General features: G+C 46.3%; 1 protein-coding gene across 1 annotated transcript in view; it reads left to right on the top strand.

The window, feature by feature from the left end:
• The window catches only part of LOC143014102 (seizure protein 6 homolog), a 101,578-nt gene that overhangs the window by 26,673 nt on the left and 49,905 nt on the right, over nt 1-25,000 (top strand). The window contains exons 2-3 of the mRNA XM_076167892.1: nt 17,560-18,126; nt 19,945-20,081. Coding sequence (XP_076024007.1) covers nt 17,560-18,126; nt 19,945-20,081 — 704 coding nt within the window. The remainder of the gene's footprint in view (nt 1-17,559; nt 18,127-19,944; nt 20,082-25,000) is intronic.

Raw genomic sequence — 25,000 nt, 5'->3', positions numbered from 1 at the left:
GTTGGTGTATGTTCACTGGGGGTGGGGGAGGGGTCTACAGGGATTATTGATCCAGTTAAAGGACCCCTAGAGGCAGAGAAGAGCAGAGTAATGTTCCTGTTGTAATGCTGAGCGTGTTATTTAAAGGCCTCTGATCCATTAGCAGGGTTTTATATTTGATTGGTCGTTGATGTTCTCCCTGGAATAACACGCTGTGATGAAAGCAGGTCCCCTTAAACTCAAACAGCCCTGACTTTGGAAAGGAGACACTCCTGCTGCTGCCTCTCTCTGGCTCCATGATCTTATCCAGAGCCTTGTGTTTAGAGCTGGTGATAACAGGATGTCATCTCTGTAGGTCATCTGTTGGTCAGGTTATCTCTCTGAATCAATCAGCTAATCAACTCTCACATGTCCTCTTTGTCCCTCTGATCTGGAGAAGAGCTCTCACAGCACAGAGGAGGAGACAGAGGGAAGCCACCGTATACCAGATTGCTCTCCATCATTCATAGATATGAATCCAGTTATAGATATCTGTGTTTTGGTGCTGGGAGCTTCTGGTTCCTTGGCTGCAGTCTGATCTCCTGTGGGCACTGCAGAGTTCCTCCATCACAGAGGGAGCCAGCGTTCTGTGTGAGGCTGTCACCTTGTCTCCTTGTCACCTTGTCTCAGGCTTCATAAATACTTTGCTGAGGCTGCAGTCTGAATTATTTATTCACTCTGTAACTAATCTATTCCTTCCTCTCTCTCACATTGGGACGTTCCTCCTCCTCCTCCTCTTCCTCCGGCTCTCTGCTGTGTCGGTGTCATCCTCTGTTTGTTTTCATAGTCAGTGCAGAATAAGACACAAATAACAACACAATGCATCAGGAGACAATCAGGATGTGAACTCTTGGTTGTTATGGTGAAGTGAGTGAGATGTAAACATGTTTAACCCCGTGGCTCCATGCTGCTCGCTCCATGTTGCTCCCCAGAGGATCCACTCTTCTTCCAAATGACTTTTGATCCGCCCACCTTTGACCAGATAGTGTTTCTGAAAAATGAACAGCCCAGCCTGACCTTTGACCCCAGGGTTCATTAGCCACAGGGGGTGAATCCACTTGTTTTGGACCGCTGACCTGAGGATCTGCCTGCAGCCAAACTCACTGCTCTGATACACAACAGCAGCTTCTGCTCCTCCAGAGGCTGCAGGCTCAGCGATCAATAAGAGCTTCTGCACGTATTGCATGCATTTACATGATGTTAAAGGTAATGAAAGCAATAAACACAAGAACACTTCTTAACACATTCTTTTCTCTAGATAACCAGAAGTTTAATCTTATTCACTGAGACAAGAAGAGAGAATAACACACACACACACACACACACACACACACATCTTCAGTGATTTGCTGTGTTGTGTGGTCAGAAGTTATAATCTCCATTGACAAGATATCAAATCCAACAAGAGTATTAGTTTCAGTCTCTATTTGTCTATTTTAATACATTAACATCTAGGATACAGTTGATTGGCCGACACAAATGAGTTATTGACAGCAGGTGAGAGGCAAAACTCCTCCGAGGTCCTATTTGTCTGAGGGTTCATGATGTCTGCAGGAAGTCCACAGCAAATCTGATTTCAGTTTCCTGAAAGATAAAATGTCCCATGAGTATTTTCATTTTTATTACATTTTTTAAATACATTGATGAAAATGAACATTCTCCCATAACTAACTCCCATAGATACTCATAAGAACAGAGATGTCATAAAACTGAAATACAACAGAAAGAAATAATTACCGTAATTTTCGGACTATAAGACGCACCTGACTATAAGCCGCAGAAGCTAAATTGAATGATGTGTCCATATATAAGCCGCACTGGACTATAAACCGCAGGGTTCGTGCCATATGTAAGGGTTCGTGCACAGAGGGGATAGTTGGGAAAGAGGCGACTGTTTGAGGAAGCTCCCATTTATTAACATTTCAACAAACAAGTTGCATATTTGCATAACGTCAATGGCTAAATTAAATGTTTATTTAAAAGTGCAAAATAAAGTGCCTGTAACACGACAGTAAGCGCGTAAGCCTAAAGTTGCAGTAACACGGCTGCTTAAAATATACGGTAATCAGCCTACCAGAAAAGTCTTTAATCCTCGTCTTCATTTTTTAGGCTAAGGTGCAGTACACGGCCGCCTTCCGGAGGACTGTAACCTGTAAAATCCATAGATTTAGGAATTCCCCTAGTGGCCGTTAGCTGTAAAAATCCATAGATAAGCCGCACCGTTATATAAGCCGCAGGGTCGAAAAATGGGGAAAAAGCCGCGGCTTATAGTCCGAAAATTACGGTAAATAGAATTGCTTTATTACCTCAAAGTGAAAGAAGGCCCAAACAAATGCATTAATGATGATAAACATAACAGGAAGTATAAACCACATGACCTTTCTGTTTGACCTCAGCTCAGGCCTGACTCACTCTTTACACTCATTACAGTACAGGGCATCATTCTAATGTTCCACAGTCACATTCACTGTCTGTGGTGTTGAGTCAGCAGTGCTGTAAGGCTGCACTACGGCTACAGAAACATCTATCTATCTATCTATCTATCTATCTATCTATCTATCTATCTGTCTGTCTATCTATCTATCTATCTATCTATCTATCTATCTATCTATCTATCTATCTATCTATCTATCTATCTATCTATCTATCTATCTATCTATCTGTCTGTCTGTCTGTCTGTCTGTCTGTCTGTCTGTCTGTCTGTCTGTCTGTCTGTCTGTCTGTCTGTCTGTCTGTCTGTCTGTCTGTCTGTCTGTCTGTCTGTCTGTCTGTCTGTCTGTCTGTCTGTCTGTCTCACTGCAGGGAAATGAATGGAAGCCAGTGACGACTGAGGAAATGTTGAGTTTCTTTTGAAAACGGTCAACAGATTTGTGTCGGTCCAAAGATATGGAGTCCAAAAATCAGGTTTAGAATGAGACTGACCTGTTTGTGAGACTTTAAGCTGCTGTGCTTTAATGCTTATTCCAATTTGAAATGAAGGGACTTGATTTATTTTGTTGTGCTTGCTGCTATATGATAACAAAAAGATAACACACACACACACACACACACACACACACACACTTCCTCCTCTTCCTCCTATATCTGATAAGAGTATATGTGTGTGTGAGTGTTTTGTGCCACCCCCTCCTCTGTTGTGGACAGAGTGTGTGTTTGTATCCTCACACAGAGCAGAGAGCACGGTGTGTTGTTGTGATGTATATTTGAGCTTCATCAGTTATAAGCTGAAGTAACAGAGGAGTCTAGTCTTACAGCCTGGACTCTGAGACGCTGCTGCCAGAGGCTCTCAGGCTCCATGCGGCTCACAGGGACGTCGTGTATCTGCAGTATAAGGAGGCGCCATGAAGCAGGAAGTGCTTTAAGAGTGAAGTTAACTTTTAAAATCAATTGTTGCTGAGGTGTTCATGGTCCCAAACCTGTCACAGCTTCACTCCACTCATCAATATGTTCTATCTTTAGTAACAACACTTCTTTACATGACTTGTTCTGTTGAAGGAAACGATGTGAGAGGAGAGAGAGACTGTCGTCTTCTCCTTTGAGTGTCTCTGTTTGAGTTGTGGGCTATCAGAGCAGCGTTTTAGTCTTTCTTCTTCTTCCTCTGAAGCTTTCTGTTGTAGCTGCAGCTCCTGATTAAAGTGGCGTGCAGCTGTTCACAGGCGTGTACCCAGAGACCTCAGCGGGGGTTCCCGGGCTTTGCGTTCCCTCCTCGTTATCTCCAACCAGTATGGCTGCCTAGCGCCATGAGATGAAGGACTGGAGGGGGCAGGACTGCGAGCCCATCTCCCATCTCCCTGTGAATCAGCGGCGGCTGTCTGCTCTCTGTTATCTCCGTGTGTTGGAGGACTCTTCAGGTACGGCAGCTCGGGTTTGTCCGCCGCCCCGATAAGACAGACAGGAGGCAAACCAAGCGTGCTCCTGATGCTCCGTGCTGACAGGAAGCTCTGAGACTAAAGCATCAACTGAGCAGCTTCTTTCCCCTCCGTCGCCCCTCCAGTCTCAGGATGATTCAAAAGGAAACCCCAAATGCCGCCCACTCATTGTGTCTAATTCACATATTTGCATTAGTCTGGTCACTGCACACACACACACGCACGCACGCACACACACACACACACACACACACACAGACACACACACACACACACACACACACACACACACACAGTGCTTAGTGGGGAGGATTTTAATGACGGCAGAGAGGAAGGCTCCCTCTCTTCCCCTCCTCTTCCTCACAGACTCCTTTATAATTGCTTACCTTTGCTAGATTATAACTAAATTCAGCCGCAGACATCAGAGCGTCTTGTTTGTTTAGTTTTCTTGGAGATTAATCCCTGTGGCCGTCCTTCATCCTTCCCTCACACTTCAGTGATTAAAACTTGCACTGGGGAAATCAAGCCTGAGCTCTGTTCTGGCTGCAGCTACAAACCGTGCAGCTTGTAAGACATCGCCGCCGTCTGGCCTATTTTTCCCGCCGAGCGCCCCTCGTCGCTGACAGGGTCCCTTCTATCTGAAGTTCAAAGGTCTCTGCAGTCGCCGTGTTTAATGTGGGCTGTTTCCTCTCGCTGAGCGGTCGCGTGTTGACAGTTTCTTGCGTTCCGCTCCGTTGACTTCACTTGAATTTCACACTTGTCAGCCCGCCTGATTCCTCAAACAGCCAGGAGCTACAGAACATCTCCTCCTCTCTGAAGCCTGATGGCCCCTCTGTGTTTGAGGGGTTTGGTTAGTTTCCCCCCAAAAAAGAGTCTCCTTTTCCTTTCCTGTTTACTATTGACCACATGTCAGATGGTGATGTCATCAGGCAGTGATCACTACTGAGAGAGGCCAGAGGATGAAACCATGAGGAAGTGAGGACTTCTGTCTTATTTCTACTGTTATGAACCCCAGGATGAAGAATATGCAGAATATAAGCTTTAAAACAGCTCAACTGCTTATTTGAAAGGCAAAATACAAACGATCTTAGAGTTATTAACCCTTACTTACCCTGCATTCAAAAGATTATCGGACTGGCAGCTTGAGAGTTGCCAGTTTGCCTCCAGGGCACTGCCGAGGTGCCCTTGAGCAAGGCACTGAACCCCCCAACACTTCTCCACGGGCGCCGTATCCTGGCTGCCCATGCGCTGACCCCTCTGTAAAGTGTGTGTGTGTGTGTGTGTGTGTGTGTGTGTGTGACGGGCACGCAAGACACATTTCATATTGCCATGTTTGCATGGTGGCGTGTTCACATGTGGGATTTGACCCAACAAAGGTTCTGTTCTATTCTCTCTGAACACTGAAATCCCTGTTTGCTTCCTCTAAGTACCTGAAACTACAAAATGGACAAACTCCAGCTCACATGTAGCCTCTCCATTGTTTGTTCTTCTTCTCTTGTCTCAGTCCTCTGTGGAGCCGGTGAAGCTCTCATAGAGGAAGGAGACGCAGCTCCCTCTCTCCTCCTCCAGCTCTAACCTGTCATCAGCTGCTTCCCTTTACCTTTAACCATCACTTTCGCTCTAGATTTATATGGCAATCAACAGCTCAGCCTCTGTGTTCCTCTGAGTGCTGCACTTGAGTAAACTGTAAGAAGCTGCAGGCCCTCAGAGCAGAGAGAGGCGTGAAGGTGATCAGCTGAGTCTAAACCTTCAGAGCTGCAGAGAGAACATGGAGATGCTTCTGGTGCTTTATCTCATTTTACAGTCTAATATTGGTGTTAAACATTATGAGAGGAGCAAACATGGAGGTTGATTCTTATAGAAATGCTTCAGTTAAGAGGTCCTGGTCTTGAACGGCCCTCAAAGCTTCTTGTTCAGTGTTGAAGCAGAGTGGAGCTTCAGAGGTTTCAAGGCGTCGCCTTGACAGAAAAGAACAGGAATCTGGATTGAAGCTCTTGTCTTTGATTGTAGTTCAGTCTGGGCGTGATGGAGCAGAGAGGAGCCTCACTCAGGTCAGGAGGGAGAGAGGAGGTGCTGACCTTTGACCCTGACGTTTGACCTTGAGCTTTGTCTGCTCCTCACACATGTCTGTCTGTCTCCTGTCTGTTGGGTTCATGGGTTCATGTCCATGGCTTTGTCCCTGTGTAAGAGCGAGCAGGAGTAAATCCCCCATCATGCCTTGCAGTATGCTGAGGAATTTGTTGTGTCGTGCAGGTTACATGTGCAGATAATGTCCAGCTTAGCATACAAAGCCTGATAGGTGTGTGTGTGTGTGTGTGTATGTGTGTGTGTGGTTGGAATGTGGGCGCTCTCTCTCTCTAAATCTCCCTCTATCTTTCCGCTCCCACCCTTGTCCACCTTTCTATCATCCCAGCCCCCCCCCCTCATCTCCTTCACTCAGCCCTGTGCCACTTGGCTCTGGCTCTCCTCTCGACCTGTTGGAGTGGAGAGACCCATCTGTGGGCTTATCTTGCTCCGCCGGAGAGCAGTAAACACTCATTTTTGTGGCTGTCAGTTTGGTGAAGGCAGGCAGCCATGTGGAACACAGCGCAGCATCAGCTCCAGTCCCAGCAGTGGAAATAGAGCCGCTCTCAAGCCCGTCTCCTCTCTCTCTCTCTCTGTCTCTCTCTCTCTCTCTCTCTCTCTGTCTCTCTCTCTCTCTCTCTCTCTTCCCCCTCCCGGCGAACAATGTTATTTCTTCCAAAGCTGCCACATATTGATTTAGTGGTTATTTTTTATGTTTCTCTATTTTCTCTCCCTATTGCGTTGAAGTCTCTGTATGTCCTGCTCCTGCTCCTGCTCCTGCTCCTGCTCCTGCTCCTGCTCCTGCTCCTGCTCCTGCTCCTGCTCCTGCTCCTGCTCCTTTCCTGCTCCTGTTCCTGCTCCTGCTCCTGCTCCTGCTCCTGCTCCTGCTCCTTTCCTGCTCCTGTTCCTGCTCCTGCTCCTGCTCCTGCTCCTGCTTCTACTCCTGCTCCTGCTCCTTTCCTGCTCCTGCTCCTGCTCCTGCTCCTGCTCCTGCTCCTGCTCCTGCTCCTGCTCCTGCTCCTGCTCCTGCTCCTGATCATACATTCTGAATTTATTGCACGTTAACTATTTATTGTCCTTCTCCTTTAAAATGACCTGACTCTGGCTGAAGCATGTAGCATGTAGCATGAATAATTGAGTCCATGTTCCAGAACACATATAAATCCACACACATGAGCGACGCCTCCTCCATTGCCTCCAGGCTCATTGTTAGAGCTGAGCCTGAGCAGCTGAGCCTGAGCAGCAGAACCAGGCTGTGAGTTGATGCTGAGATGTGCAGGTTTGTACCAGCAGCTTCTCTGTGGCTCTGATGTACAGAGTGTGTGTGTCTAGCTAGTGTATTCACCCTTGGTTGCTTTTCAATCCCTCAGCAGAGAACATGCAGGTGAGTTTACCTCTGCTGGTCACAGAGCCACAGGTCCTCTGGTTCTGATGGACCCATCTCTGCTCCTAATGCTACAGAGAAATGAGCTCCAGGCCCAGGAGATAATATCTTTGTGTTTCTGTGTGTGAGAGATGAGAGGAGGCCAGCCTGCGTATCTATGTGGCAGTGAAGATTGTGACTCACTGCCTTCCTCATCTTCAACCCCATTCTGCTGAATTAATGACACCGTCTCCTTCCTGCTCTGGACTGGAGCGGGCTGAAGGGACGGGGATTACTCTATTCAATCTACAAATGGAATTCTTGCTCTCTTTTCTCTTTGGAATCACTTGGTGGGTTTCCTCCTCAAGGACACAACCGTGGGCTCCGATCCTATTCCCTCTTCCTTATCCTCAATCCTTTTGTCTTTACCTAGGAAGGGTTATTCATTGGCTTTCTCACATTACTAACTATGGAGCATGGAGATCTTTATGTATGAGGACATAAGGAAGAAACCTCAGGAGAGACAGTTCCAACAGTCAACTGTCTCAAACTGACAAGCTCCAGTCTTTTTTGTTGACATGAAGTCAAGTGCCAAATCAGCAGTTTAACCCTCTTGTGCGAGCTGAGTGTTCTTCTTAATAATGCTGCTTTTCATTGGTCTAATTAATCCAAGGCTGCTTTAATGAAGGTAATGCCTCAGGGCCATGAAAGGAAACAAGTGAGGCTTTCTCCTCCACTTTACTCCTAACCACCCCTGTGTGTCCCTGATGCTCCTGTGCAGACTTCATCCTGGACCGGTGGAGTCCCAGTGACATGGACTGTGGACCTTTTCTCTCTTAAATGACTTCGCCAGCACCACTTCTGCCTCTTAGTTTCACATTTCTTATTCTGTGACTGAAGCAGTAAAGTGAGCCGAGCTGAGTTTCTACCTGAGCGAGTGGCACTTTAGAAAAATATGGAGTCGGCACTTTGAACCCCCCTGCCACTTATTCTTTTATGGATTTTTGAGGCTATGCATGACTGTGTTTATATGTCCACTCAGTAAAATACAGACCGAGCATAGATCCAAAACATATAGAGCAGCAGAGCCCCAAAGCTGCTGCAACTACACAGGAAGTCCAGTCCCTCTTCTTCTCACTGTACAGAGACCAGGGTGTGTTTCTGTGTCACCGGGCCTTAGAGTGGATCAGCAGGTGAACACTTCACTTTGTGCCATTCCAGCATTTGAACACATTTTTTAAATAGAAACTCCATTTCTATGTGGTTTAGATGGTTCAGATGGACGGCCGCAGCAGATGTGATTAGAAAGCTGAGCGTCTTCTGAGGGACTGATGAGATCCCTGTACATGCATATAGTGTACACCTGTGTGTGTGTGTGTGTGTGTGTGTCAGCTCATCCATCACGTCTGCAGGCAGGAAGCGGCTGAGGTGGCGAGGTGCTTGATCTTCTCTGAGGTGCCAGCTGCTGATTGGCTCCACGTCCCAGCACAACGCCCCTCATATTTCTTCATCTAATTGGATTGCAGCTTGTCAGCGTCTCATTTGAATAGGAGGACCGCCACCTCCTCCACAGTTATGGCTTCCTGCTCCTCATGACTTAGCTCGGGGCTTCCTGACACTCAAAGTAATGACTTTCCATGCTAATTCTTCATATCCATTCATATTTGTCACTTTCCTGTCTCGTCCTCCATCTCACTCTCTGTCAGCATCTATTTCACCTCCTTCTCTCCTGCTTATTTTCTCCCTTTACTCTCCTCCATCTTGCTATGCTTCTCCTTTCTCCTCTCTCTCTCTCTCTCTCTCTCTCTCTCTCTCTCTCTCTCTCTCTCTCTCTCTCTCTCTCTCTCTCTCTCTCTCTCTCTCTCCCACCCCTCCAGCTCTTGATGAAGTCAGATAGTGTCTGTCTGTGGGTCTTCTCTCTCTCTGTTTCTTGGACCGTCCTGTCAGCAGGGAACACGGTGTTCAGTTCTACAGCTGGATCTTGTGAGTGATGGACCCAGTAGGTGGACAGAGACTCAGGGTGACAGATGGACTCAGTGTAGCTGCTGGACTCGTTGTAGACAGAAGAGTGTATAGGAGCTGACAGACAGGCAGCAGACCCCACAGGCTCCAGCAGCAGGGCTGACTTTAAATCCAAACTGCAGATCAGAAATGTGACTGAGCTAAATGCAGCATGAGCCTGAGCCTAAGCCTCAGCCTGAGACTGAGCCCGCCTGCTTAGACTGAATGTTTCTGTCAAAAACAATGTTTACAAGCCCACAGCTGCTAAAACAGAGAGCTGGAGGATTTCATGCTCTGGGTTCAGGCTGATGGGCTCTGATGCTGTTTCACACCTGGACAGCCAGAAAATCATGAGGCTGATTCTGATTAGCGTTAAAGCAGAGAACCTCCTGGTTTACATGAGCCGCCAAAGCATGAAGCACTTACACACACTCTGAATGCTGTTTGATCGCTTGTGTTCCGGCAACAATCCTCTCTCTAAAACAGGGATTCTTAGTTAGTCTGTAAAATATAGAAGCTCCACAAAGACACAAACGGCTTTAATGAGCTCAGACTACATGGATGTTTGACTGTACTTGTTCCAAACAGACTCAGCTGGTCTCAGTGTTCACCAAACTGACTGATTACTTTAGTGACATCAGTGGTTTCTACATAAAAAGATGAAAATGACCTCCAGACAGTGATTGACTGAACTGATGTATTATTTACTACATTTATATAAACATTTTCTACCAGTCAGTGTGAGGAGGTTATAGGCTGACATCAGTCTGAGTAGGCTCAGTCTGAGCCAGCGTCTGTGACCCAGGGAGACATTTAGTATTATTATTATTATTATTATTATTATTACTACTATTATTACTATTATTATTATTATGACTATTATTGTTATTATTATTATTATTATTACTACTATTATTACTATTATTATTATTATATTACTATTATTGTTATTATTATTATTATTATTATTGTTATTACTATTATTATTATTGTTATTACTATTATTGTTATTATTAGTATTATTATTATTATTATTATTATTATTATTATTACTGTTATTATTGTTGTTGTGTTGATTCCGGGGCAGATGAAGGATTTTTCCACATAGCAGAAGGCATTTTTAAAACTCTTTATTTCATCAGTTCAAGCTTATGACAGCAATCTCATTGTAAAAACATCCACCTGTGTGCTCTTCCACTTATCACTCTGTTCCCAGTCAGCATCCCATCATCTCTGCAGCTCAGAGCGACTCTCTCTCTGCAGGTTCACACAAACACACACACACACACACACACACACACACACACACACACACACACACACACACAGCCTCTACAGTGCAGAAGCTTTGTGTCGTCTCAGCAACTATTTCTCCTCTCACTCACATTTCTGGCTCTGCTAAGGCGTGAGGCTGCCAAACTCTTCCTCCTTCCCCCTGTTTGATATCTGGATCCAGGCTTCTTCTCCCACCGCTGCTTAGTTATTTACTTCTTACATTAATTTGTTTGCCGTCCCTGGCTGGGAGAGTGACAGCCTGCAGGAGCTGCACCGACGCTGAGGAGCTGCTGATTACTGCTGTGCTTAGAGCAGGGAGGAGCAGGAGGGAGCAGGAGGGAGCAGGAGGGAGCAGGAGGGGGAAGGAGGGGGAAGGAACGAGTAGGCTGGAGCAGAAAGGAGCAGGAAGGAGCAGAAAGGAGCAGAAAGGAGCAGGAAGGAGCAAGGAGGAGCAGAGAGGAGCAGGGAGGAGCAGGAGGGAGCAGGAGGGAGCAGGGAGGAGTAGGGAGGAGCAGGAGGGAGCAGGAGGGAGCAGGGGGGAGTAGGGAGGAGCAGGAAGGAGCAGGAAGGAGCAGGGAGGAGCAGGGTCTCTGTCACAGCAGCGGCTTTGGCACCAGAAGCAGAGAAAATCAAATGCACTAAAAGCATGTCTGGATTAGAGCTTGTTAAGAGAGAGAGAGAGAGAGAGAGAGAGAGCGATAAGAGAGAGAGAAGAACCTTTAATTGCCCGGGCTTTGTACTGTTTCACAAAAGAGCCAGCATTGCTAATCTGTAGCTCAAGGGTGAATGTTTGTGATGAAACACGCAAGCACGGAACAGAAAAAGCATTTCAGGAAGGAACACACACACACACACACACACACACACACACACACACACACACACACACACACACACTCATAACAGGAAAGGTTTCTGTGTACGAGCTTGGAGCTTCCTTCCATCATTCTGATCTCTCTGTGTGAAGAGGTTCACATCTACACTCATTGTCCATCATGATCATCATTGTGTTCAGACTTGTTGTTACATGTATGTGACCCTTCGTCTCGTCTCCAGGCCGTTCTCTCTGTTTCAAACTCCTTCAGTCATTTCTCTGGGTTTAACCCTTTACAGGGTGAATCTCATTAAGACAGGAAGTTTGTGACTCTAGCAGGCTTACGTCCCTTCAGACACACACACACACACTCAGGCTGGGTTAAAGTATCTGACACACACGCACACACACACACACACACACACACTCAGGTCTGTTATCTGCTCAGAACTCATCTCAGACTGGCTGTCAGGGATGGAACACTCTGCCTCTCTCTCTTTAATGGAACATTCATGTTAGAATGAACATTTCACCTCCATTTCTCTTTGTGATTCAGTCGTTTCCTTTATTCCTACAGAAACATTCTTAGCTCCTTTATTAGAGCTGTGAATCTCTCTTTGATTTGCCTCTCAAGGGTTTCTGCCTTTCCCTTCCACATGAATGTTGTTGGGTTTGTTCCTGGTCTTCCTACAGACCCCAGCTGGGTCAGGATCAGTCTGTTGGGTCAGGATCAGTCTGCTGGGTCAGGATCAGTCTGCTGGGTCAGGATCAGTCTGTTGGGTCAGGATCAGTCTGCTGGGTCAGGATCAGTCTGCTGGGTCAGGATCAGTCTGTTGGGTCAGGATCAGTCTGCTGGGTCAGGATCAGTCTGCTGGGTCAGGATCAGTCTGTTGGGTCAGGATCAGTCTGCTGGGTCAGGATCAGTCTGTTGGGTCAGGATCAGTCTGCTGGGTCAGGATCAGTCTGCTGGGTCAGGATCAGTCTGCTGCTGTGGGCCTGTGAAGTCCTTTGACACATTGTATTTAAGTATGAACTAAGACTTACAATCATGAGACAATTCATTCATGTTCATTTCTGGAAACTGTTTCAGAAACTACAGGTTTAAATGTAAAGGTGATCTTCCAGTGAGTCTCCTCTTCCTCCAGGTAACTGGTCAGAGGCATTAGAGGAACCTGCTGCCACACCTTCTACACCTGCAGGCCTTCAGAGGCATCAGTCTCAGCAGTAAAGCAGTCAGCAGTGCTGTGCAGAGGGGCTGAGCCTCACTGCAGAGATTCAGATCAGCCAGCGCTCCTCTCCTCTCATCGCCGGTGTTCAGATCAATGCATCTGCACCGATACAGGCCGGAGCTGCTTATTGATCCGCTCTGCCTCCTCTTTGTCCTCGGCCATTATGGAGATGAGAGTGTGACCTTTTTCCAGAGGTGTCAGAGTAGAGAAGAAGAAGAAGAAGAAGAGTTTAACTGCTTCAGGGCCGTTCAGACGACTTCTTCCTCCTTTGTGTTCAACCAAACCAGGGTCACTGTGTGTGTGTGTGTGTGTGTGTGTGTGTGTGTGTGTGTGTGTGTGTGTGTGTGTGTGTGTGTGTGTGTGTGTGTGTGTGTGTGTGTGTGTGTGTGTGTGTGTCTGTGTCTGTGTCTGTGTGTGTGTGTGTGTGTGTGTGTGTGTGAGAAAGAATAAAAAAGCATTCAGCCGTTGGGACCAAAGCAAAGTTGTGTGTGTGTATTAGTCAGTAGTAGCAGAGCCACAGGGAGGCTGAGGGCCGCGTGTGTGTGTGTGTGTGTGTGTGTGTGTAATGGTGGCATATAGCTGCTGTTATTAAGAGTGAGTGTCCCTCTCTGTGTGTGTGAGGACTCGATCAATATGAGCAGACACATTTTAAAGAGCCTAACATTTAGCTACAGGCACAGCTGGATTAACAGTCTGCTCTATATGCAGACACACACACACACACACACAGAGTCTCTTCTATGAATTCTGCTCTAATCTACTGTATCCATGTCTCTTCTATTCTATCCTTCTCTACTCTTCATCACTCTAATCTCTTGTTGTGTCAGAAGCTTTAGTTTCCTCTCTGTGCTGCTGTTTACCTGCCTTAAACAATGAGACATGGCTCAGCTCCAGTGTGTCTGAATGCTGCAGTGAGGCTTTTAATTAAGACGAGGAGACGAGGAGACGAGGAGACGGAACATTCCTCCCCTCTGGAGCCTCCTCTGCCTCCTCTGCCTCTTCACGCCTCCTCACTCATTACTTGTTGCTAGTTTTAGATGTTGAGATTCTCCTGATTCTTTGTGTGTGTGTGTGTGTGTGTGTGTGTGTGTGTCTTAATAACCACCTTGTTACTTTTATTATTTTATTCATTTTAATTGTGAAGCACATTTAATTACTAACTAAAAAAAATGACTGAATAAACATTGTTATTATTATTATGATCTTATTATTATGACTCGATTATGTCTAACTCTATTCTTCCTCACTCTATTCTTCTCTCTTCTCTCCACCAAACCTCTCCTCTTCCCTTCAGACCACACTCTTCTTTTTTATCACATCCATTTTTTATAGCAAACCAAATGACGCCTGTGTTCCTCGCCACTCTTTACAAAACACAAAGGCACACACACACACACACACACACACACACACACACACACACACACACACACACACACACACACACCCTGTCAGAAAGGTGTGTGTGTGTGTGTGTCAGAGGCAGATGGCCGGAGCCTTTCAGAGCAGCAGTGTTCCTCCTTCCACTCATTAGACGTAGATATGTTCTCCATGTTGTATTTGTGAGCCGATGCTTCCTCCCTGAGTGATCACAGAGGCAGACAGACTTCTCCCTCTTCTCCCTCTTCTCCCTCTCCTCTCCTGAACCTCTTGGTCATTTGCTCTCCCACTGTAAACTCCTGTGAACTGTAATGATTGAGGTTTAGTAAGTGGCCTCATGGTTTATTCAGGCGCAGGCTTCAGAGCTGTTGTGGCTCGCTGACGGCCCAGGGGAGAGACATCAAAGTGTCCCTGAAGGGGCTGTGGCCTTTTTCACATTCTGCTTCTTGTTGCGTCTTGAAGGCTAGAAAACAGAAAAGTGCCTGTGAAAAGAGGAAAAGAGGAAAAGGGAACAGGAAGGAAGCGCCTGTTCACTTTGAGACGACCCAGCTTTAACATGGAGTCTAGCTCTCTGGCTCGCTGTGTGTGTGTGTGTGTGTGTGCGTGTGTGTGTGTGTGTGTGTGTGTGGATCAGTGTTTTATCCCTTTAGAGTTTATTATTCATGTCTTCCCAATCATGCTGATTGATCCTCATCAAAATATCATTAATGACTTATCCCAAGCTTTCATTTGGGGGCGGCTCCATCTGCCTGGCGTTTTAACGAGCACACATCGGCTTCAATGGATTTGATTACATAGTTTTTATTCCATTTGTGTTTGCGTTTGCAACACAGTTTTAATGTAAAGACTCTTTACATGAGAAGCCCACAGAGCCCAGAGCGCCCTCATGCAGCCTCATGCAGCCTCATGCAGCCTCATGCAGCCTCATGCAGCCTCATGCAGCCTCATGCAGCCTCATGCAGCCTCATGCAGCCTCATGCAGCCTCATGCAGCCTCATGCAGCCTCATGCAGCCTCATGCAGCCTCATGCAGCCTCATGCGGCCTCATGCAGGCCCAGGAGAGTTCACATTTAATTAAATTGTTTGCCAATTAAAGGGTTGCAATGGTTTCAAAACAAATCTCTAAGTGAAAACTAAGACGTGGAAATGTGCAAAGTTCACAACAACAAACCCATGATGTCAATCACTGTGAGGAGCAGGTGAGGCTTAATGAGTCAGTGAATTGTAAATGATGAGACAAAGGGCTTCACAGGCACAACATCAGGTAAACAGCCGCCTCTGCCTTCAGCTCTCTATGAGAGTTTATACAGAGTTTGTGTTCAGTAGCAGCTTGAAGGCTGAGTGACGGCTCAGAGAGTGAGAGTGAGAGACTGAGAACAGAAATGAAGCAAACTCCTGACTGGCCGCTCATTTTCTCACTGTGTCCTTCATCTGCATAGTGGAGACAGGAGAGCTCTGCAGCCCGGATCATCTGTACCAGCAGGTTCTGTTCATCAGTGCTCCGTCTCTATAGGACCGTCCCACACACACACACACACACACACACACACACACACACACACACACACACACACACACACACACACACACACACACACACACACACACACACACACACACACCTTCATACACTAATGCACACACACAGGAAATATGTGACAGGAAGAGTTTGTTTTTCAAAATAGCGTGTGTGTGTGTGTGTGTGTGTGAGCTCTAATACCAGCCTGATAAATGAGACATATTGTTATGAATAATAATATGTCATAAATAATAAATGCAGCTATTATCAAAGCTACTTTAGCACAGATACTTATATCCATTAACACGCAGTATCACATTATTACCTAATGCATTAAGCAGCTTAAGAGCTTACAAACACACTCACACTCACAGTTCAACCTCTGGGCACTTTAGAGTTTCCACTTCTGTGTTTGGACTGTGGGAAGAAGAGATGACACACACACACACACACACACACACACACAGACACACACAGACACACCTCAGTCAGTTGAGTCGTAGCTTCTCCCTGTGCTGCAGCTTCAGTGAGGCTGGTTTGTGTGTGAGGAGCCGAGCCGTCTGCTGTTTGAGGAGCGAGGTGCTGAGCGTAAAGTGCCGCCGCTACAATAAAGCCTGATTGTTTGAAGCAGATAGCTATTAGCCGGCAGAGAGCGGCGGCTATTATGGTGGAAATGAAGCATTGTTAAAGCAACATAAGACTTCTTCCCCCCGGTGGATGATGGCCTCCTGAAGAGCTCTCAGATTAGATCTCACAGGTGCAGCCGCAGAATTACAGCAGGAGAATTACAGCGCCTCATCAAATCTCCTCAGGAATGAATATTAAGTCGTATTACGATCAGGGGGAGGAGGGGGAGGGGGGGGGGGGGGGGGGAGACACTGATGTGTGCAAATCACAAGGAGTGTTTTGGTTGTTGTGTTTTAGCTTTCATCAGATGTTTGCAGTTTCGTCAAGTGGCTCACAGTGGAGCGCCGTTACTAATGTGCTGCTCCACATGCAGAGCTGCTCTATGGAGACGTGCTGCAGCTCACATCTCAGAGGCGTCCGCTCTACTTTAGGAGGGGTAGAGCTGTTTGACGACTGAATATTATGGTCTGCCACTCAGAGACATGGAGAGCTGATGTCTGTGCCCATGTGTCACACTCTTACACACACTGGTGCTGAGTATTTAAGGCAGTTTTGTTGCTGTAAGGTTCATTATTATGTAAGGTTCACTGTAAATGTAATTTATAATCCCAGATGATGGTTTGCTGCAGCAGCATCAACAGGTGTCTCAGTTTACAGTGGGATGCAAACGATGACACATTAAAGTCTCATCTTCACACCAGGCAGCTTTGATTAGAGCTCAGATCTCACAGAGTCTCATCTCATCACTCACTCTCACTGGATTAACACAATATCTACAGCTGCATCATTTACTGCTCCACTGCACTGCACTGCATGTTGTGTCTCCTACAGAACATATACATCCTAACACTGCACAACAGGAGGTGTGTGTCTGTGTGTGTGTGTGTGTGTGTGTGTGTGTAAATGGAGACGAGGCTGAATGAGGCTGAATACTTGAAGACTTTTAGACATTGGACAGTTGATTTTTGGCTTATTTTTTGAAGTGATTCTTTCTTTCTTTCTTTCTTTCTTTCTTTCTTTCTTTCCTTCTTTCTTTCTTTTTTTTCTTTCCTTCTTTCTTTCCTTCCACTTCAGTCTGGTGTTCCTCTTCATTGTTTGCTTGTTATGGGTGGCTGTTGCTATGTTGTATGTGGTCTCTAGGGTGGTTGTCATGGTGTTAGTTGGTAGGTTGATTGTCTGTGTTGATGAATTTTTAAAGCAATATTACAATTAATTTACATTTTTGTCACTATTATAATTGTGTGATTTTCCCAGATTCCTTGATCCTTTGTGAAATAATGACCACTGGAAATCATTAAAACCTTAGAATTTCTGATTTATAAGATAAAAAGAAGTCCATTAGTGTAATTGTTGCGTCCCTTTTGCTGATCAGTCCTGGTTTCCTGTCTCGTTCTCTGCAGTGGCTGCCTCAGAGGACGGCCTGTCCATCACCCCAGGCAGCCCCCCTGACAGCAGGTCCAGCTTGTACTCCACCACCCAGGACTCAGGCAGAAGGTTCCCCGTGGTCACCACTGCTCCGCCACTCAACGTCCCCAACCTTCACCCGGTGTACAGGAGCGCTGCTCCTCACCAGGCTCCCCTCGGCCCCCACGGCCAGCCCCTCTACTTTGAGGACAGCGGAGGATCCAGCAGGCGGCCCACCTCCTCCAGCTCGCTCTCTAATGACCGCTTCTCCTTGTTAACTCCACCGTCTTGGTCTCCAGCAGAACAGGCAGATAGAAGCACAGATGGAAACTCAAACAGGCCGACCACCCATGAGTCCTCTGCTCACTCCCACACCGCGGCTCAGGCCACCAGCGCCGCCGCCGCCGCCGTCCTCCCCTCTGATGCTGAGGAAGACAAAGAGAGGAAGAATCAACCTTCACAGAGAGAGGAGGAGAGAGCAGGAGGCACTGATGTGGAGGAGGAGGAGACCACAACCAGCACCATAACAACCACCACCATCATCAGCACCATGCAGAGCCCAGGTACACACACACACACACACACACACACACACACACACACACACACACACACACACACACACACACACACACACACACACACACACACACACACACACACGCACACACACACACACACACACCGCTCTTATTAGGGCTTCATGGTTTGTGCATTTATTTGTACGTATAGCTATTAAATAGTCTTAAATAGAAACATATACTTTTATCTATGTGACATAAAAGCGGCTCCATATTTCTACATGCAAATAATAATAATAATAATAACAATATTAATATTAATTTTAATAGAAGTAGTTTGAACTATGGAACAGATTTCTCATTATGTTTGTGTGATTGTTTGCTGGTCATGTTTCATATTTAGCTGCATTAACACAACACAAACATTTAATTTGGAGACATTTCTCAAAACAAGAATAGGAAACGTATCCAGAAAAGAGTTTTGCAAGACTAAAGTGGAACACAGTGTTCAGTTTTAGAGCAGTGACGCTGAGAGGGAACGGGAGGAGACTCATTCTTGGGCTGAGGTTTCCTGGTGGAGTTTCTGAGACGTCTTCAGGTCAGGACGAGTCAGAGGGAGTCAGAGGGAGAGTCTTTGTTAATCAGCTCATCTGTGTGCACCGGGCTCACAGCGCAGACAGACACACACAATCCCAATCAGGTGGCGACAGGCACAGGACGAAACAACAGCAGTGAAGTGTAATAATAATGCTGCAGGGACGCTCCCCCAGGTGGAGCAGCCAGGGACGGACAGGATGTTCTTCAGAAGGAGCACTTCAGCTAAAGTTAACTTTCTGAGCTCAGAGAGAGGGAAGGATAAAGGTGATGGAGCAGAAACCCCAAAGGCCAGCAGGAGAGACTCTGTCCTCAGCCGCCCTGTCTGCTGCCTACAGCTGCTTTAGAAGTCAGGCAGAGACTCAGGAAACCTTGAAGCAAAGTCACCGGGTCTGTCTGGGAAAGAGGCTCTGCCAAATCCCACAAAATGTTCAATGACAAGTTGGTTCTTCCTGCAATATGTAGAGATGGCACAGCATGGGGAGGTGAAGGGAACGGTCTCTGTACTTAAACATGGAAGAAAACATGGACTGTTCAAGGTCTTCATTCTCAGGGGTGAAGGTCAGGTCACATCTTCTGTCCTCCATTTGCTAGACCCCATGGAGACCAGTCCAGATGGAGGCCACCAACACGGTCTAAACACACTGCAGAGATGAGTTTGCTCTTCTTAGATGCCTCACATGTACAGAAGATAAGAAGGTTCATCCTGAGAGTGGAGCTGAAGGAGAGGCCACTGGGTCAGATCCTCCTCAGGGGTTCATGGAGGAGCTTCACGACTCTCATAGCAACATGCTTGTTAGCTTATGAGAGATTTAGTTTGAGAGTAGAGTTGAAGAGAGTTTAGTTCTCTTAACGATCAGAGCAACACTACAGGAAAGGTCAAGAGTCTGAGATGTCCTCTTGGGACCATGAAGATCCTTCTTGGTGTTTGAACCATGAACCACCTGGTATACCGATCTCTTCCTTCACACATTCATGCTTTAGAAACCTTTGGTTGAAAGGCATCAGTGAACAATGTGTGATGTTGGTCCTTCAGGGGCCATCAAAGTCTGAGCACAGAGTTCACATTATGGCTTCTGGGTGGAATTAGAAGGCACACATGAAAGGGTTCCTACTCTGGGGAGCATGAAGCTGCTCAGTACCATGTTATACTACCTAATACACTGAACCCCTCACTGCTCTAAGCCCTTTTATGTGTGTGTGGATGTGAGCTCTTTACATAGAAGACATTGACTTGATTGCCCTGTCTTGTTTGTGTCCCTGCAGCTCCCTGTCATCTGAACCTGACGGGGGTGGAGGGCTACATCGAGGCTCCTCCACAGTCCACAGCTGCTTCCCACTCCACTCCACTGGACTGCAGCTACATCATCACTGTCTACATGGGCTTTGGAGTGGAGATCCAGGTAAGAACCTCCATGTTTACTGAGACCAGCCCCCTGTGTTCATCACCATGCTGTCACTCACTGAAGGATCCAGGTTCAAGGTGGAGACTGAGGCAGCAGATGGTGTAGTTACATCCTCCATTTTAATGATTGACAGTCTAGAGTAGAACTTTACTTTATAACTTTTAAAGTCTCTCTTTAAAGCAGGAAGTTTATTCAAGGTAACATTTTACATCTTCCTTCTCTGGCTCAGTCTTATTTAGCTTTTGATTGAGGGAACTCTGCTTCCTCCAGCGTCTCTCACCTCAGGTTCTGCATGAATACTTCTCACACAGACACTGAGGTAAAGGATCAACCAAGGATTCATTAATGAATGTGTCTATTCTACTTAGAAGCTGTTCATGCAGCCTCATGTGAGGGCACAAACACGTTACATACTAACTCCTCCCTCCTTTCTATGTTCTCCTGTTCCAAAAGCTTTTTTTAACTTTTTTAACTTTAGAAATTGGTGTTTTTATTAATCAATCAGTATTCAGTATCAGTGTGGCATCGGTATGTTTATGATTGCTTTGTGTCATTAGTGTGACAGGTGTTCAGTCAGGCTGCCTGCAAGTCTCTTCTAAAACTAAAATAAAAAGCTTCTTTAGGACGAAAATCACTTTAGTGCTGATTTTTACAACACACAGGAAAGAAAAGGTTATCTTCTATCCTCCAAGCCTTCAGAGACGTGTGTGTGTGTGTGTGTGTGTGTGTGTCAGTGTGTGTGTGTGTGTCAGTGTGTCTCAGTGTGTGTCAGAAAGTAAAGTAAAGCTGTGTGTGATGCTGTGATCACCATGAGTGACACTAGTGGCTGTGGACATGTTAAAGCATTTAAATGGATTCCCGTCCTCACATGAGGACATGCTGACACCAGAATCAATACTGAGCCTGTGACCTGGGCCAGGCTCAGCTTTTATTTCTACAGACACTCTGTTGTCCTCAGGCTTGTAATGGCTTTGGACAGAACACACCGTCTGTCCCTGTTTAAACAGCTGACACACACACACACACACACACACACACACACACACACACACACACACACACACACACACACACAGACTGTTGGCCTGTTGGCCTGTTGTCAGGTGGATTGTAGCAATTAGCATTTCCATTTTTCAAACCCAATCTCCTTCTCTGAGCTCACGGTGCTGAGGCAGGAAGCTCACACAGCAGCTGCTGCTGCTTCAGCTTTGGAAGTTTCATTCTGGCTCCATTGTTTTTACTTCATAAGAGGAATTTAGCAGAAGTAGTTTATATGTGTCCCTGATATTACAGGAACATCAGATCTGCTTGTGCAGGTCAGCTAATGTGGGATTACCATGGTAACTCTCCTTAGATTAAGAGGTCAATCAGAAGGTTTCAATTGAGTTTGGATTCTGTTTCTGTCAATGAGATGAAGCCTGAACTCTTGTTAGCATGTAAAGACTCGTGGAGGTTCAGACGTCATCTTTGACTGAAGAAAGACTTCAGGAAAGGTAAAAATAGACAAAACACAAAATGGCTCCAACACAAATAAGACAACAATAAGCAGCAACATCACAATGAGAACAACAACAATGCAACAAAGAGGCTGCTTGATGTGAGGGTGGATACATGCAGTGTGTGTGTGTTTGTGTGTGTGTGTCCTACTGCATATCAAACATTTAACGTGCAGTAAAAGTGTTTATTGAGGACACTCCTACATGTGTGATTATTGTGTTTACAATGTTGAAAACTTAATGATGCAGTTAAAGGCAGGAAGATTCATTTCTGAGCTCAGTTGTGTAGAACACTGGGAATGCTGGGAATGCTCTGTGTCGTGGGAATGAAGCGTTCCAGTGAGTCTGTCTGTCCGTCCATCAGACAAACACATCCCTGAGTCCTGCTGCCATAAAGTGAACCTGTTCCTCCTCAGACCGCCTGCTGCTTCTGTGAGCAGAGCTTCCTGTCTGTCCTCTCTTTACTTCATGGAGGTTTACCCTCTAAGAACACAGAGCAGACAGGATATGGAAATGTGCAGTGTCACCTTTACAAATGTGCCTTGCCCGTAGACGGTGGCAGGCTCTCTCCCGATGATCAGAGCCTCTCTGTCCTCTGCAGGGCGTTCAGCAGCTTTGAAGCGTCTGACCTTTGTGGCGAGGCTCATGTGATGATTTAAGTAGTGCCCTTGTCTCTACCTGAGAGGCCTCTCGTCCACATGATTAACTCCAAGAGCTTTGCTTCCTGCTGCTCATAAAATATACAATGGCCATTACAAAGCTGACCTTCCAGACGCCGGGCCTAATATATTTAGGATAAAAAATGAATATGGGCTTGCAAATCATCTTAAATGATGTCGCCCAGCTGCTCCCTGTTGCTGCGAGGGGAAGGAAAGGAAAGTAATCAAAGCCAAGGGAAGGAAAGGAAAGGAAAGGAAAGGAAAGGAAAGAGTGAAAGGAAAGGAAAGGAATCAAAGCCAAGGAAAGCAGAAGGGAATTGTAGGAGAAAGGAAAGGGAACAAATAGGAAAATGGAATGGACAGAAAGGACAGAAACAATTCAGTGTAAAGGAAATGAAGAGGGAAGGAAGTGAATAAGAAAAGAGGAAATGGAAATCAAACGAAAAGTGAACGGAGAGAAAAGAAGGAAAGTAAGAGGGAAGAGGGAGAAGGACACAAAGAAAGAAAGAAAGAAAGAAAGAAAGAAAGAGATTGGACAAAAGGAGCAATTTCCCTCCTTGTGTGTGTGTGTGTGTGTGTGTGTGTGTGTGTGTGTGTGTGTGTGTGTACCCAGTGATTATCTGTCCTGTGTTTGTTTACTGAGCTCTTTAAATGTGACGCAGGTCAGACGTCTCTGCAGGTTTCTGTCTCCAGCTCCAAACACGCCTAACACATGTTAAACTCCTGTGAGATGTGAATCATGTTGGCCGTTCATCAGAAAGCTTCAGTGGAGCTTGAAGGTGACCTGCTGCAGGTTCTGATTGGTCTCATCCAGACTTCAGACTCATTAATCTGCTGCAGAGAGCCGACGCTTCATCAGGCTGAACTCATTTGATTGTTCTCTTTACAAGATAAGACCCATTTGAGTCCTGATGCAGAAGATTACAGCATGATCACCTTGAGGGTGAAGAGATGGAGCTCTCAGGTCACGTCTGGTGTCTGAGGATGGAATCAGAGCTCTAAGCTACATGGAGCTCAGGTTAATACTTCATGTTCACCCGTTCTCTCTGCACAGTAAGGATGTTTAGTTTGTGAGCTCTTGTTAAAATGATCTATATGCATCCTTCCTTCCTTCTCTCCCTCTCTCCCTCCCTCCCTCCTTCCCTCCCTTCCTCCCTCCTTCCCTCCCTCCCTCCATCTCTCAGCTAACATACACAGATAGACAAACTCCTTCATACTCTCCTCTTACTCTCCCTGTTATCACTGTAATGATGATGATCTGCAGCTGTGCATCACCAAAGCCTCCATTAGTGACTGTTTTACATATCAGGTGTGTGTTAGCTGTGTGTCAGCTGTGTCAGGTGTGTGTCATGTGTGTGTCAGGTGTTGTGTGGCATAACTGTTTGAAGCTTGACTCTGGATCCTGATGACTTTGGCAGTGTTCTTGTTTAATGAGAGCTTTGCTTGGTGCTCCATTGTGTGTGTGTGTGTGTGTGTGTGTGTGTGTGTGTGTGTGTGTGTGTGTGTGAAGCCTGTGCATGAATCTCAGCTGACTCTATAAAGATGAGAGCCCCGGCCCCACAGAGAGCCTGATCCAGATATAAATAACACTCAGCAGAAGGTTGGGCCATGGATAGTGCAGGGTATCGACTGATCGATCAATATGCTCAACTTCTTTAGCTGAGCCAGACCGCACCTCGGCTCAATACGCCACATCTATCTTCATCCTGTGAGCGGCCTGATGGCAGAGATTGATTAGGAGGCATCTCTCAGAGCTGAGACACTTTCAGAGAGGCTCAGGTCACACACACGTCCTGTAGCTGCTCAGTCTTCGCCTCCTTTCCTTGGGTTGTGTGTCTGTGTTCAGTTGTTGAGTCGTATCCAGGAGCCTTCAGGTGTCTTCTGTTCTGTGAAGGCGCTGAGCCGTGCTGCGGTGCCGGAGCCTGTGGGTTTATCGTGTTATCACCTGTACTAATAATGCTTGCATGCTAAATGACAGAGGAGGAGGAGATGACACACTTAGGAAGGATACAGCAGCTGAGGATGATTAATTCAACCTAAGCTGCACGCCACGGGTACATTATGCATGAAGTTCATTAGCATAAACACGCGTGTCGTTACCCTTTGGCTGATTCATTACTTTGTGCACCGTCAGAGAGAAGAAGGTCGACTTGGGTTTCATTCAAACACTTAATTGCTTTGTGGCTCGTGGCAACAACAAAACAACAGTTCAGCAAAACTACACCAGACTGTATGAGTGTGAGAGTGTGAGGGTGTGAGAGTGTGAGAGTGTGAGGGTGTAAGGGTGTAAGAGTGTAAGGGTGTAAGGATGTAAGGGTGTAAGGGTGTGAGAGTGTGAGGGTGTGAGGGTGTAAGGGTGTAAGGGTGTGAGAGTGTAAGGGTGTAAGAGTGTGAGAGTGTGAGAGTGTGAGAGTGTAAGAGTGTAAGAGTGTAAGAGTGTAAGAGTGTAAGGGTGTAAGGGTGTAAGAGTGTGAGAGTGTGAGAGTGTGAGGGCAAGAGGAGCCAAGAGGACGGGCCCTGGAGGAGGTATGAAGAGAGAGAGGAGTTTTAATGTTAGATAAATAGGTCGACATTAGGAATGAAGGCGTTCACAAGAGTTGGTGCTGCATGATCCTGAAAGATTCTAATGGGTTAATAAGAATTTATACATTATCTCTTACTTTAGTCCAGTGCATCTATCTGCAGTGAGATTAACCTGTAGCAGCTGGACCCTCTCATCTCCAGACCCTCTGGTCTCTAGACCCTCTGGTCTCTAGACCCT

The sequence above is a fragment of the Genypterus blacodes genome, unplaced genomic scaffold (genome assembly GCF_046128005.1).
Source record: "Genypterus blacodes isolate CSIRO-AG114 ecotype Tasmania unplaced genomic scaffold, CSIRO-AGI_Gbla_v1 ptg000180l_1, whole genome shotgun sequence".
NCBI lineage: Eukaryota > Metazoa > Chordata > Actinopteri > Ophidiiformes > Ophidiidae > Genypterus > Genypterus blacodes.
Note: the sequence above shows the minus strand (reverse complement) of the source record. Positions and strands in the feature narration are given on the sequence as shown.